Source organism: Odontesthes bonariensis, chromosome 12 (genome assembly GCF_027942865.1).
Source record: "Odontesthes bonariensis isolate fOdoBon6 chromosome 12, fOdoBon6.hap1, whole genome shotgun sequence".
NCBI lineage: Eukaryota > Metazoa > Chordata > Actinopteri > Atheriniformes > Atherinopsidae > Odontesthes > Odontesthes bonariensis.
In genome coordinates, this window is record NC_134517.1 from 15,460,476 (window position 1) to 15,474,386 (window position 13,911).

General features: G+C 40.0%; 1 protein-coding gene across 1 annotated transcript; it reads left to right on the forward strand.

Moving 5' to 3' along the window:
* The first annotated feature begins 435 nt into the window (after positions 1 to 435).
* Positions 436 to 2,054, forward strand: LOC142395952 (G-protein coupled receptor 183). The gene is made up of 3 exons (XM_075478500.1): positions 436 to 784; positions 1,076 to 1,590; positions 1,668 to 2,054. The coding sequence occupies exons 1-3, from the start codon at positions 436 to 438 to the stop codon at positions 1,830 to 1,832; spliced, it is 1,029 nt and encodes a 342-aa protein (XP_075334615.1). The 3' UTR covers positions 1,833 to 2,054.
* Positions 2,055 to 13,911: the final 11,857 nt, after the last annotated feature.

The following is a 13,911-nucleotide window of genomic DNA, read 5'->3' on the forward strand; positions in this document are numbered from 1 at the left end:
GAGAGTGGGAATCGAACGGACGACCCACTCTAACCACTGAGCCGCGGCCACCTGCATTACAATAGGGTTGAAAGTAGTGTAAGTCAAAATTGAAAAGTCCAAAGACATACAGTGATTGCAAAAGTGTAACTACGGTGGAAGTTGAAGTGTAGTGTGACATAATTTGACAGACGTGACAAAAAAAAGAGAAAAAGAGGTGGGATTTCATACAACCTTTAACATGTGTTTTCGTCATCGCAGCTCAGTTTACAAGGACATCTAGCAGCTTCAGCAGCATTAACAGTACATTTACTGAACTACTCTCTCAGTGTAAGTACTCTATATCATAATGATCTTTATCTATGGAATAGTTCTGTGGTCTTTTGTTCTTTTGCTTGTATCTGCCTGTAAGTATCTATGCGCAGTGTAAACCTTTCCTCAATTTGACAGGTGGGGATGGATGTGGAAAATGTCACCGCGGACTCCACAGAAACGTCTCCAAACCAGAGCAGTTGCGATGTGTTTGTTTACCAAAGAGCTGCAGTGGTCCTCTTCCCTGTTTTCTACTCTGTGGTTTTCATCATCAGTGTCTGTGGGAACAGTTTGGTTCTCTATGTAATCTTCCAGAGGAAGCAGAAGTTCAACTCCACTTCCATCTATTTGGTCAATCTCGCACTATCTGATGCCATGTTCACGCTGGCGCTGCCAGGTAGAATTACGTACTACATTCGCCACTTTGACTGGCCCTTCGGTGACATTCTCTGCAGACTGACCACACTTGTCTTCTTTGCCAATACCTACGCAGGTAACAGTAGAAGCACTTTTGTTGCCATTTCAAATATCCAATTTTTGAGAGTGTCTTTTCATGAAGCACATCTTTACATCGGGTTGACATTCAGAACTTTTTGCGTGAAAGAAGAAAGCTTAAAAGCCTCTTTAGAAAACAAATAGAAAATGAAATTCAATATGAGGACGTCTAAAATAAATTAAGCATAAAACTGTCACCCATCACCCTCTAAGTTTTGATTTGTCTGATGATTCTATTCTGTACATGTTTACTTTAAGCTGTTTTGCACATCCACTGTATTTCTAACAGGTATTGGCTTCATGACCTGCATCAGCTTGGACAGATACCTGGCCATGGTGCATCCACAACAGCTGCAGGGCTTGCGCAGTGTAAAAGTTGTCCGCAGGGTCTGCTGCCTTGTCTGGGCTTTTGTGTCTCTGGAGACAGCTCCTCTGTTGTTCCGCAGCATGCTGCACGTACGCCAAGAAAAACGAACCTGCATGGAGTACTTCAACTTTGAGGGCTCCCACTCCACCCCGTACCTGCTCATTCTGGCCTGCATCCTCTCCTTCTGCTGCCCACTCACCATCATCATGGGCTGCTACGCCAAGATCAACCTGAAACTACGAGCCGCAGCCAAGCAGAACTCCATGACCGGTCGAACGAAGAGAAACCATAGGGCCAACATGATTATTCTCCTCATCCTCGTCACATTTATCATCTGCTTCAGCCCTTACCACATCAATATAATGCAGTTCATGTTCAGGAAAATAAAGCACCAGCCAACCTGTGAAGAACTGAGAGCCTTCAAGATGTCATTACAGGTAAGAACTGTAGTTTTAACTGAAATTCAAAAATTCCTATTCGGTTTACCGTTTCATAATCCATTGTCACCCCGCAGATTACAGTGTCATTAATGAACTTCAACTGCTGCTTGGATCCAGTCATCTACTTCTTTGCAATAAAGACGTACAAGAAGCGGGTGATGAGTCTGTTCAAGGACTGTCTCTATACTTCTGCTGCCTCCTCCAAAATAACAGCCGAGAATAGCAGCAGCAACACCTGAGAGAAACCGCAGCTGAGCATATGGGAGATGCACCCAAACTGAGCCTTGCAGAGAAGACCTAGTTTTACTTGTTCAGCTCAAAAAGGCCAATTCTTCTCAGCTGTGACGATAGTGTTGATGGAAACGGCTTATGAGTCTTACATGTAAGATCTTACGCAAGCTGTGCATTAATACATATTCAGTTTATTAAAATTGCATGCTGTCAAGTTTAAATTTGCTAATCTCCAGACAAAACAAAATTAATTTTACTTGATGTGATAAGTAGCGTTTACTTTGTATTACATGCATGTTTCTCTATTTTTTTTTTTTTTGTACCATGCTTCAAATGTTTACCTTCCTTATTCTTAATACTGCAAAAAATTACATGTATGCTATGACGCATCAGGGTCAAATAATAATCTCAACATTTATTTTTGTGCATAAAGGGGGTCTTTGTCAGATAAGGTTCTTTTGCAGGATGGCACAGAATGCTGTGAACTTTATTGCATCATCCAAGCTTTTATTTCAGTTTCAGTTGGACTTTAACGCAGGACAACAGTAACTTTCACATCCCTTTTTTTTTTTTCCATTGTGGCAAAACTGTGTGTAAAAGCAGAAGGAACTAGACTACAACACACATTTGTTATGTGTACTCCCCAATTATTAAAATCTTTGATAATACGGTTCCTAAAGTACAAAATATCTTACAATATACTGTCGAAAAGAGAACATGTCACAATTTTCCATTTCACGCCCACATCTGACTTCTGTGTAGGAGTGCAGAGATAAATATCACCACTTCCTCAGCCACCTTTCCTGCTCCCCCCTTACAGGCCTCATTCCTGCTGGGTTCCAAAACTTGTGGTAGGTTTGTGATGTGTGCACGTCTTACAAGTGTTTGCAGGTGCACCTTATCTGTTTATAGCGAGTCCCATATCTAAATTTAACCTTCAACATTTCCTGAGTTTTCAGAAAAGTTGCCCTATGATTTTGCTTAATAACCCTGGGCACAAGTTGTGTCATAACGAAAGAATTAAATTAATTGGAAATTGGGTTGATGTGTCATTATTGTGCAATCACTTTGTTTGTCGCTGGTGTCTGGTCTGCAAAAAGGCTGTGGCAGAGAGGAAGTGTCACAGTTACAGTGCCTTGCGAAAGTATTCGGCCCCCTTGAACTTTTCAACCTTTTGCCACATTTCAGGCTTCAAACATAAAGATAAAAAATTCTGAATGAAATTTATTGGATGTGTCAAACTTTTTTAACAAATAAAAAACTGAAAAGTGGGGCGTGCAATATTATTCGGCCCCTTTTAGTGCAGCAAACTCACTCCAGAAGTTCAGTGAGGATCTCTGAACGATCCAATGTTGTCCCAAATGACTGATGATGATAAATAGAATCCACCTGTGTGTAATCAAGTCTCCGTATAAATGCACCTGCTCTGTGATAGTCTCAGGGTTCTGTTCGAAAGGCAGAGAGCATCATGAAGACCAAGGAACACACCAGGCAGGTCTGAGATACTGTTGTGGAGAAGTTTAAAGCCGGATTTGGATACAAAAAAATTTCCCAAGCTTTAAACATCCCAAGGAGCACTGTGCAAGCAATCATATGAAAATGGAAGGAGTATGAGACCACTGCAAATCTACCAAGACCCGGCCGTCCCTCTAAACTTTCATCTCGAACAAGGAGAAGACTGATCAGAGATGCAGCCAAGAGGCCCATGATCACTCTGGATGAACTGCAGAGCTCTACAGCTGAGGTGGGAGAGTCTGTCCGTAGGACAACAATCAGTCGTACACTGCACAAATCTGGCCTTTATGGAAGAGTGGCAAGAAGAAAGCCATTTCTCAAAGATATCCATAAAAAGTCTTGTTTAAAGTTTGCCACAAGCCACCTGGGAGACACACCAAACATGTGGAAGAAGGTGCTCTGGTCAGATGAATCCAAAATCGAACTGTTTGGCCACAATGCAAAACGATATGTTTGGCGTAAAAGCAACACAGCTCATCACCCTGAACACACCATCCCCACTGTCAAATATGGTGGTGGCAGCATCATGGTTTGGGCCTGCTTTTCGTCAGCAGGGACAGGGAAGATGGTCAAAATTGATGGGAACATGGATGGGGCCAAATACAGGACCATTCTGGAAGAAAACCTGTTGGAGTCTGCAAGAGACCTGAGACTGGGACGGAGATTTATCTTCCAACCAGACAATGATCCAAAACATAAAGCCAAATCTACAATGGAATGGTTCACAAATAAACGTATCCAGGTGTTGGAATGGCCAAGTCAAAGTCCAAACCTGAATCCAATCGAGAATCTGCGGAAAGAGCTGAAGACTGCTGTTCACAAACGCTCTCCATCCAACCTCACTGAGCTCGAGCTGTTTTGCAAGGAAGAATACGCAAGAATTTCAGTCTCTTGATGTGCAAAACTGAAAGAGACATACCCCAAGCGACTTGCAGCTGTAATTGCAGCAAAAGGTGGCGCTACAAAGTATTAACGCAAGGGGGCCGAATAATATTGCCAACCCCACTTTTCAGTTTTTTATTTGTTAATAAAGTTTGACACATCCAATAAATTTCATTCCACTTCACGATTGTGTCCCACTTGTTGTTGATTCTTCACAAAAAAATAAAATATTATATCTTTATGTTTGAAGCCTGAAATGTGGCAAAAGGTTGAAAAGTTCAAGGGGGCCGAATACTTTCGCAAGGCACTGTATATCCATGTGAGCCATGGTGCTGGTTTTCCCAACAGAACACTGCCTGATGAGCAGTGTTTATTATTTAATCTGTCAGTTGCTTTATTGTTATGTCTGATTAGTATATTAAACAGGTCTCTATGGCTTCTTTCATCTACATAATTATATAAAAATCTGGATCATCCTTTCCCAAAGTGATACTGAAAAACTGGTACACGTATTTGTAACGTCTAAGCAAGACTACAGCGATTCCATTTTGACTGCCCATCCAAATAATTTCTTAAATACGTTCTTTCAGCTCATCTAAAATGCTTCAGCCATAGAGCTGAAACATATGTTCTGTTTCTTTGGGTTAAGGTTAGGGTCTCTTTATCGCCGCCACTGGTAAAATATTAGATTTTAAAATCATGAGCTCCATTTTACCTTCAAGTTCTCATTAGTCCTATAGCCCCACATGAACTGATCACTCTCAGAATGCAGGCCTGGTTGTGGCTTGAAGCATTTCCAGTGACCTGGATTCAAAGCTTTAAGTTTTCAACATCCTCTTCTCTGGTAACACTTGGTTCCAGTAAGCTTTGGTATGGGCACAAACACTCTCCGTTTTCACACTGTGATGGTCTAAGCTTGTACATACCTATTTCAAAGAGCTTATATTTAACACACCTAAACAACTTAACATTGTATAACTTCAATTTCCCACACAGCAATGCCACTGAACGCTTGTAAATGATAATTTGATATCCCTATTGTGCAGTGTTCACTGATCACCACAGTTTTTTGAGTGCGTCGTAATACTGCAAACCGTTTCTCTCGACCTACCGTGTATAGTGATTATATCTATATGCCATCATATGAAATGAAAAGTATACTCTGTTGAATTCTAAGGTTTTACATGTCAGGACATACAAAGAAACCACCTGGTTCTCACCGGTCACAAAAAAAAGTAAATAAAAGAACAACAACAAATGACGTATTACACCGTGTCGTTTTCCATTTATTGAACAAAAACTAAGTCAAAATGCAGGAGCAGTGTGTGAAAAAGCTGCCCTATGATTTTGCTTAATAACCCTGAGCACAAGTTGTGTCATAAAAAAGAATTAAGTTCATTTGAAAGTGGGTTGATGTGTCATTATTGTGCAATCACTTTGTTTGTCGCTGGTGTCTGGTCTGCAAAAGGGCTTTGGTAGAGAGGAAGTGTCACAGTTACATCCATGTGAAAGCCATGGTGGTGGTTTTCCCAACAGAACTCTGCCTTGTCACAAGATGAGCAGTGTTTATTATTTAATCTGTAAATTGCTTTATTGGTATGTCTGATTAATATATTAAACAGGTCTCTATGGTTTCATTTATCTACATAATTATATAAAAATCCAGGTCATCCTTTCCCAAAGTGACACTGAAAAACTGGTACACATATTTGTAACATTTAAGCAAGACTACAGCGATTCCATTTTGACTGCCCATCCAAATAAATTCTTAAATAGATTCTTTCATCTCATCTAAAATGCTTCAGCCATAGAGCTGAAACATATCTTCTGTTTCTTTGAGTTAAGGTTAGGGTCTCTTTATTGCCGCCACTGGTAAAATATTAGATTTTAAAATTGTGAGCTCCATTTTACCTTCAAGTCCTCATTAGTCCTATAACCACACATGAACTGATCACTCTCAGAATGCAGGCCTGGTTGTGGTTTAAAGCATTTCCAGTGACCTGGATTCAAAGCTTTAAGTTTTCAACATCCTCTTCTCTGGTAACACTTGGTTCCAATAAGCTTTGGTATGGGCACAAACACTTCATTTTCAATTTCCCTTACATCTGCTACTAATTCCAAAAAATTTATTGTTATTTTTGTCAATATTATGCAACTACTTTCAAGCACTTTGTGGAAAGCATATAGAATTAGATGTCAAATGCTGATGAGAGTTGTCACTTTAATGAGAACTTATCGCTGAATAATCAGAAAAATAACTAAATTCCACAGCAAAAAATGAAAAGGGCACAACACAGAAATCACTGTGTTTGTGGTGATGAAATTCCGTATTTAGTTAGCGTCTTTCTTTTTATTTGTGCACCGTCAAAAGTGGTTCTTTAACATGCACTGAAACACTAAAGCAGTGAATGCTCTGGAGGAGTTGTGAGAATAGAAATGTCTGCAACATTTTCTCCTAACTTGTTGTTGAGATTCCCCAGACAGCTACCGAGTAAGAAGTTCGGCACATCAGCAAGTGAGACCATGTGTGAGCAGAGCATGCATTTATTGTGGGACGGGGGCACATGCTGGTTAGAGCTGCAGTTTTGAATATTCATTTCTGTCAACCTATGTGTCGTTTCACTCGTCAGCAGCGAGTGAAAGCTCTGGGAGCTTCATCCTTTACTCCTAATGTGCTGTAAACAATGTGTTGTTGTTTTTTTTGCTATGTGATTTTTACAGCATATTTTTTGCATAATTTCCTGCCAACTCTCTGCTCAACCCAGATGCCACTCAGTAGCATTTCCAGCTGGGAGGACTCGTCTCAATTGAGCAACCTCCCACTGTGAAGTACATGTGTAAACAGCAACTGCAGAGAAAGTCTAGAAGGTCTAATTCGCCATACATTCTCCAGAAATTTCCCGGTATTCATGTTCGCAAAAGACTTAAGTGTCTCTCTATGGGAGATTTCTTTTTCTTTTGGGTACCATGTTTTGTGTCTGGAGGGAATGGTACTCATCCCTGGGTTAGAAAAAGCATGGTCCTTAACAAGCACCAAATATTGTGAGCGGATTTATTTTCAAGCAAGCCTGAATGTGTCCCTGCCTCATACCCTGACATCCATTTTCCTAATGACAGTACCTGATCACCTAGCTTTTAATTCCACCTTTTCTCATTCTTTAATGATTTTTAGTACCCATACCAAACCAATTAGTTTTTTTGCGCCTAAACCTAACACCCTAGTTTATATCTTACTTAAAGCTGCAGTCTGCAACTCTTTTTCAAGCATAATGCCTGGAACTGTCCGGGGATTCTGAAAGTAGTACATTAAATACCCCAATACAAAAAAAAAATGAGTTCTCTAGGTCCCCTATATGTCCCGCTAGGTCCCTCCAAAGCCAGCAGGTTTGTTTACAAAATTGCAGACCGGACCGGTAAAAGGTAACCAATCAGGTTTACGAGCTGGGCTCTGCTGCCTGTCAATCACCGATTGTGCACACGCGATACAAGGTAGGCTCGTCCCCACGCTTATTTATCTGGACTATTGAACTTCATTACGGCTTGTCTACTTACTGTGTCTTCCACGATCGCAAATGACAGGTGAGTTGATGAATGAGGAGTCGTGTAGGCGCATCTGGCGTGCACGTCTACGTGCACGAGTTCTCATGTGTTTTGAAGGGGCGGGACAGGAAGTTGAATAACTTTTTATTTTTCGGTTAAAAAATAAGCATTTCTTGCATTTTGCGACTACGGAGGTCACCGTTTTCAACTTCAAGCGTTCTGATAGATCATGTAAATTCTTAAAATGCCAAAAAGTAGGACTTTACGTATGACAACAACAAATCTTGCAGACTGCAGCTTTAAAACAAAAGTGAAGTTTCTAAGTAAGAATAGAAAGTATTGAGGCAGACAGGAGACAAACTCGTAGGTTTTATCTGGCAGTTCTCTGTGTAACTGCACAACTAAGATCCTCCGGCCTCTAAACTTTTCCCACCTGTTGATGCTGGTAATCGCTCCTTTCCTAAGAGTTCAACGAAATGTTGTGAGTCTGTTCCTATATGTAGTTATTTTTGCCCATTTGCATGAAAACGTTTTTTTTTTAAAACTGAATTATGGTTAATTTCAGTTTTACAAAAGTGGGACTCTGTCAGAGGCGCACCTTGTCATTCAACAGGCAAGGCAGGCGACTGCTTGGAGCCCCGAGCCACTAGGGGGCCCCCGAGAGCTGAGGTGCATTCAATCAAAGATTGTCTAGTTACTTTATAAACTGTCTCAAACAGTGGCGAACGTTCGTGGTGAACATGTTTTCTTTGAACAGTTAAATTTAAATGATTTAGTCAAAGATTGTCTAGTTAACATGCCATTCTATAATTCCATAATTCCATTGTTGACTTCGTCAAACTCACGTCAAGTTCCACTGTAGGCTATGTTCGCGGAGAACTAGCCACAGCTTTACTTGTCACAAAGAATCTTTAAATTAACACAATTATTATTGGATGGCCAGCTACACCCGGTAGATAAATAGCAACAGGCGAATATCAAGTGCCAATGTAGACAACGTAGTCTTTTTTAGTTATTTATTTATTCTTTACATGTATATTTTAAAAATAACAATGTTTTTCATGTTTGGAACATGTTTGGAATAAAAAGAGGTTTTATTTCATACATTTTTCGTTGGTGTCAGATGTTTTGGTGACAAACACTGGTCAGTAGGGCCCCCTAGGATTTTTTTGCTTGGGGCCCCCACAGACTCGAATCGCCACTGGACTGTTGATTGAAATCAAGCAAAAGAATGAATAAAAGTTTGTATATTAATTTGTCTGGAGGTTGTTTTGGATGCTCCAGCTTATAACAGTAAGCAATATAAACCGGAGAAACACAATTGTTCATCTGGGTGTCAAATGCGTAAGGATGTACCATCAGCCTATTCATGGTGAGACTGCGTTGAGCTAGATTTATGTTACATGGCTGCATCAAAATGGCTGAAAACTAACGGATGTATTTGCTATTTTGTGTACTTACATTATTCTAAACCTTCTTCGTATTACACCATTTCATTATCCATTTATTGAGCAAAAACTAAGCCAAAATGCAGGAGCAGTGTGTGAAAAACAATGTGCACCCTTACTGCTTACATGGAACTTAAGGGGGGTTTTAGCATCCAGGTGCGGCTAATTGAATGCACTTGATCAACAGTGTGTTAGCACAATGCCTAGGATGTCATGATCTGTGTTTTTGAGTTCTGTTTTTTCCTCTTTTTTTGAGTTTTTCAAAAGGTTCGATAATATATTTGTTTTGGTTCTGTGTTCTCAGTTTGCTTTTGTTCCATGTCCTCAGTCCTTTGTTTTGATTCTGGTCATTATTCCATAGTTCCCTCCTTTTCTGGCCTTCAGCTTCATTGCCACCTGTCCCCTACTCAATTATTCACAGCTGCAGTCACTTCCTTCTTAGTTTCCCTAAGTATATATTCCCATTGGTTTTCTCTCAATCATTGCCAGTTCCTTGTTTCTTTTTTTTTTTTTTTGTTGGTCAAGCTAGTCCAGCCACTTCTGAGTCAGCATTTTGGATCCTTCCTCTCTCTTCTCAACAAAGAAGAAAATACATCTGTGATCTAAGAGAAGAAAACTGTTGCCACCCATCAATCAGGGAAGGGTTATAAGGTCATTTCAAAACAATTTGTAATCCATCATTCTACAGTGAGAAAGATTATTCACAAGTGGAAAACATTTAAAACAGTTACCAATCTTCCCAGAACTTGATTTCCCAGCAAACTCCCCATAGGATCGGACGATGTGCAATGCTCGGAAAAATATCATCAAACGTCAGAGCTACCTCTGAGACTCTAATGGCCTCAGTTAGCATCTTAAATGTTAAAGTTCATAACAGTACGATTAAAAAAAAGATTAATTTCTCCTTGCGACCCTTCCTTGTCTGGATGGGGAAAGCCTCTTTGCTCTCCAAAGTTTCACACCTGATAAGGACCCGAAAATCTATATATTTTCTTTTTCACTTTACAGTAAGAAGATTCATACTTGATCCTGGTAGGATACGTGTTAGACTTTGACTGTGTCTCTATATTTCTCACTTTATATGTCAATCGTTAGGGCTGTTTACAATGAGTGAATATGCTATTTCTGTTATGAGCAAATAGTGCAAAACAACACTAATCTCAAGAGGTTTAAGAAAGAGTCACCTGTGTTTATGCACTCCCAAAATGATCAGAGATTTCTTTACAAGTGGAAAACTTTGCAGCAAGACGGGAAGCTCACAAGAAACAGTATTTTATTGGGACATCACATTGTTCTCTGCTGCCTCTTCTGTGTGTGTTTGCTAAGCGTCAGTTTTGTTGTTGATGCATGCTCACAGTGGGTGCTTTTTGGAGCGCTGCATTTCCTCACCGTTAGTCACTCTAAAGTACTGCTTGCTTCTCTGTCTCACAAGAATTTTGCTGCATGGTTGTCCTGAATGATCTGATCTCGCCTAACCCGTTTAAGTCTTTACACCCTTTGACAACTAACAACTAACACATTTGATCAATTCTGTTCTTGAAGGTAAGGTAAAGGAAATTACATAGCACAATTCAACACAAAGCAATTTACACATGAAATATAAAAGGTCTTAAAACCAAACTAAATGTAAATATGTTAAGAAATAAATCAAATGATTGTAAATGGCACAGTGCTGCAAAAGTTATTAGTCAGTTGTATTCAATTTTTCAAATGAGGTGGCAAACAGCAAAGTCCTAAGACTTTTTTCATTTTAATTTTTAAATGTCGGTTGATAGGACAGTGTTAAAAGAGATGACTCTTTCACAACTGTAGTTAGACAGTGACTAATCACTAATGTTCTCTTGGTGTCTCTTGTAAAAACCAACAAAGTTGCACAACAAAGTAATGAGGACTGAAGAGGTAAAGCAAGGTTGTTGTTGTTCAAAATGAAACTTAGGAGCAGTCTTGGTGGTTTCATTCTCTGTTTTGATGGTTTTGCTTGGTGGTTGTGCCCTTTTTTTCTTTTGACGCTATTACTTTCACATCACTAACCAAAAAAGCTATTTTGCAAGATAAACAAAGTCAAATATCCCACACTGCTACTAGTCACCTGTAAAGCTGTACAGTTTCTGAAGCATCCAATGATGAGCAGCTCGACTGCTGTAGTGTTCTTTGATCTTCAGTTTGACGCAAAAAAAGAGATACATATTTTTGGAGATGTCGAATGATTTCCAGCTGCAGTACCTTTCACTTGCCAGATGAGAGCACTGTTCATCTGACGAGACGTTTTACATGAGAAAGACTTGAAATATCATGAGGTGTGGAAAGAGGAAAAGAACATTTTGTGATGAGTGCAAGTATATCATCTTTACAACATGTCCTGTGTTGTCACTGAATCCAGTTTCAAGGCACAAGATCACTTCTGTTACATTAACACACTGTAGTGCAGCAAAGTTTTAGACAGTGATATGCCTAAAATTGTTTCGGGTCTGTGGTCCACCAACCTGGATGTTTCTTCGGGATGAAATGTTGAATTTAGGTGTCATTATGTTTAAAGATGTTCACATCAATTTTAGGTGAACACCGGGATGAGCGAATTGTTTTGTCAAACTGCGGTTTGTGACTGAAAATGGCTCAATGTAGTTTTATACAGATTAAAAGTGACAAAAATAGAGTTTTTATCAGAACATTTCAAGAAACTCCTAATTATTTAGCCTGCATTAAATACATCAGAGCCATCATAATTTAACATGACCCTCAAATTTCAACATCATCCATCGCCGTCGTCGAGTAAAGATGTACAAGAAGATTCATGTTCTGTTGCAATTTCAGCTCAATCTCATGCTGAGAAACAACTGAAAAATCAGCCATCAGATTATTGACATCGTCAGGAAGTCAATACATTTTCAGTACTACATCAAAACATTATAAACAGGAAGCAGAAACCATTTATGAAAGAGAATAGGTATTTCATAACAGAATTTTCTCTTTAAAAAGGGTGCTATATCTAATAACATTGTTCTGTATTATGTTCAAAGAAGACTGTTCAAAAGAACATGTCCAAAACTTTCCTTTCATGCCAAGAACCAAAGTTTCACACTGGTGCAGTCAAGCACTACTATCAGACCTACAGAACTTTAGGCCTATTTCCAAGCTTTCATTCCTGGCCAAGATATTAGAAAAGGTGGTGTCCAAACAACATAACATTTATGACACTTCCCAGTCAGGCTTCCAGAAACACCACTCCACCAAAACGGCCCTACTCAAAGTGTCCAGTGACATTTTGCTGTCAGCCGACTCAGGGAGATGTACTGTGGTATAGTCCTGTTGGACCTCTCCTCGGCCTTTGATGCAGTTGACCACCTCATCCTCAGTGAGCAACTTAACATCTGACCCTACAGGTCTCCTATATGGATTACCTCAAGGTTCTGTCCTGGGACCAATTCTATTTTTGCTGTAGCTAGATGCTCCCCTAAGGGAGGATTATACAACAGTTTGCTGACATCTCTTATCGTCTGTTTGCGGACGACATCCAATCATATTGTTCTTTTAAGATATCTCAGACCCATAAATGTCGTGACCAGACAGACAGTGGACCCACAGAGCAGACCAGAGACAGACGAGGTAGAAGTAAAACGGAGTTTATTCCAAGTCGGTACACGGGAGGGCAGTCAGTAATGCAAAGGCACAAAAATCGCTAGGCAAAGGGGTAATCCAGAAAACGGGCAAAGAGTCGTGATAACCAGGAATGCAATCAATATCTCGAGAAGTAATAACGCCAGAAAGCTAGCAAAATGCACAGACAATCTGACAATGACACACTGGGGAGCAAAGGTATAAATAAACAGAACACAGGTGAAAACAATGGGCAATCAGACATCACCGGAGTCAAGAAACCTAAAATGACGCACAACAGGAAGTGAAGGAAAATAAAACAGGAAGCAGACAAAACTATCAAAATAAACCATGAACCGAAAACACAGACCCTGACAATAAATTAAGCTCCCTGATCAACTGTTTATCACAAATGAAACAATGGTTGAGTGATGACTGTCTACAATTGAACTCAAACAAAACTGAGACCCTCATCAATGCCCCGGATGGTGCTGTTCCAGGTATCAAACGGCACTTAGGTAGCCTCAGCTGGACATCCAAACCTAGCCTGAGAAATTTAGGAGTCGTTTTTGACCAAGCCATGTCTCTAGAACGGGGATGTCCAAAGTCGGTCCTCGAGGGCCGTTATCCTGCAGGTTTTAAACATTGCCCTGTTTCAACACACCTGATTCAGATCAAATGGATCATTTCTAAAGATTGTTAAGTTGTGGACAAGCCTACTAATGATGCCTGGATCTGAATCAGGTGTGTCAAAGCAGGGAATCATTTAAAACCTGCAGGACAGTGGCCCTCTCGGACCAGATGTGGACATCCCTGCTCTCAAACGTCACACAAAACATTCACCTAAAACCTGCTTTTTCCAGCTGCGTAACATCTCCAAAATAAGAACTGTCGTCTCTAAAAAAATCTTAAAATGCTGATACATGCATTTATTTCATCTTGTCTAGACTACTGTAACGGCCTGTTCACCAGTCTAAGCAAGAAGGATTTGACTAGTTTTACAGCTTGTACAAAATTGACAGAAGAGCCCACATTACCCTTCTTAAAATCTCTTCACTGGCTCACTGTATTTTACCGCATAAATGTCCCCAAACACCTCTGAGCTGAA